At 45.9% G+C, this 1,350-nt stretch overlaps 1 protein-coding gene across 1 annotated transcript in view; it reads right to left on the minus strand.

Annotated features, from left to right (window-relative positions):
- The window catches only part of IQGAP2 (IQ motif containing GTPase activating protein 2), a 291,748-nt gene that overhangs the window by 119,018 nt on the left and 171,380 nt on the right, over nucleotides 1–1,350 (minus strand). Inside the window, 1 exon segment of the mRNA XM_004703528.2 lies at nucleotides 977–1,101. Coding sequence (XP_004703585.1) covers nucleotides 977–1,101 — 125 coding nt within the window.

The following is a 1,350-nucleotide window of genomic DNA, read 5'->3' on the forward strand; positions in this document are numbered from 1 at the left end:
GATAACAGTTGTATGAGCTCCTAATAAAATGTAAAAAAAAAACAAGGAAAAAAAAAACAGCAGTGAAAATACTGGAAGCTCACCTTTCAGCTGAACAATAGACGGGCCTCTGACGTGAACATTAACACCCAGAGGAATGTGCTTCCCAGCCCCAAGCAACCAGAGAAGACCCAAAGAGCAGCATTTGCCCAGAAACAAAGCTTAGAAGGCAGGAAGGGCAAGGAAGAAGAACCAATGGCAACGTGGGCCCAGAGAAGATGTGGTAAGCATGCTATTACTGTAAGACAGTAAGAGGATGACAACTAATGGCACAAAACAAAACTTGTATCAACTGTTGACTGGGAAATGAATTTGCTCTGTAAACTTTCGCACAGACGACAATAAAAGAGAGAGACTGATTGCTGAAGTCACTCGGTCCCTCATTCTCCTCTCTGTTTGTATAAGCAAGAGGTTGAAGATAGGGAAAGCGAGGGTCAAAAACCCATCTCAGGCCTAGCTTGGTGTGCTTCACCTCGGCCATTTCAAAAACGTAACTGCTCACCATGCATTGGGGTCGTAACACAAGAGCCTGTGTCTTCAGGCCTGTGCTCCCGGGTCAGGAGCGTGTGCCACATGACAGAACGACACCCCAGTGAAAGGTCAAAATGCAGCTGGGGGCGGGGGGAGCGGCGGGGGGGTGTTTAAAAAGCCACTTTCTAGAGCCGAGGTCTCTGAAGATCATCTCGATATAAAAATGTCAGGACTTCCACGTAAGTTTTTTTCATCCAATCTTTTTCTGTCTCTGTGTATTCTTTGTAATGTTTACACGATGTGAGTGGAGACGTGTACATAAAATCTCTATGTACACATTAGGGGCGTGTGCATCTACAGATTTCCAGGAGCAAACCCATGTAGCACTCGCTAATCCAGAGAACGGAATCGTCCAGCACCTCCTCCTCCCCACCCTCCTGGAAAAGGAAATCGGACCCATACTTACTGTCATTTTCTTCCTGTATCTGGAAATTAACCATGTCAATACAATTCTGAATTTCATTCCAGCTTAGGCTATCTTGCCCTTGGGCTAAGGCTTCAAGTTTAAGGGCCAGTAGTGCATTTGCATAGCTGCGGAAGAGAAAACAATCATGAGATCAACCAGAGTCATGTCAGTCTATGTTTGTTATGTACATTAAAATATCCCACAAGTGCCACAGGTGGAGGTTTTGAGGTGAGGCTATACGAACTGTAGAAACTCAAAGCAAACCAGCCCACTACCCTCCAGTCGATTCGACAAGGGAACAACAAGCGATCCAAACTGGTGGGGAGGTGGGTGTGGGAGACCTGGTAGGGCATGATCAAGGGGAATGTAACAAA

The sequence above is a fragment of the Echinops telfairi genome, unplaced genomic scaffold (assembly GCF_000313985.2).
Source record: "Echinops telfairi isolate 266 unplaced genomic scaffold, ASM31398v2 ScPeMD7_7469;HRSCAF=8507_1, whole genome shotgun sequence".
In the NCBI taxonomy this organism is placed as follows: domain Eukaryota; kingdom Metazoa; phylum Chordata; class Mammalia; order Afrosoricida; family Tenrecidae; genus Echinops; species Echinops telfairi.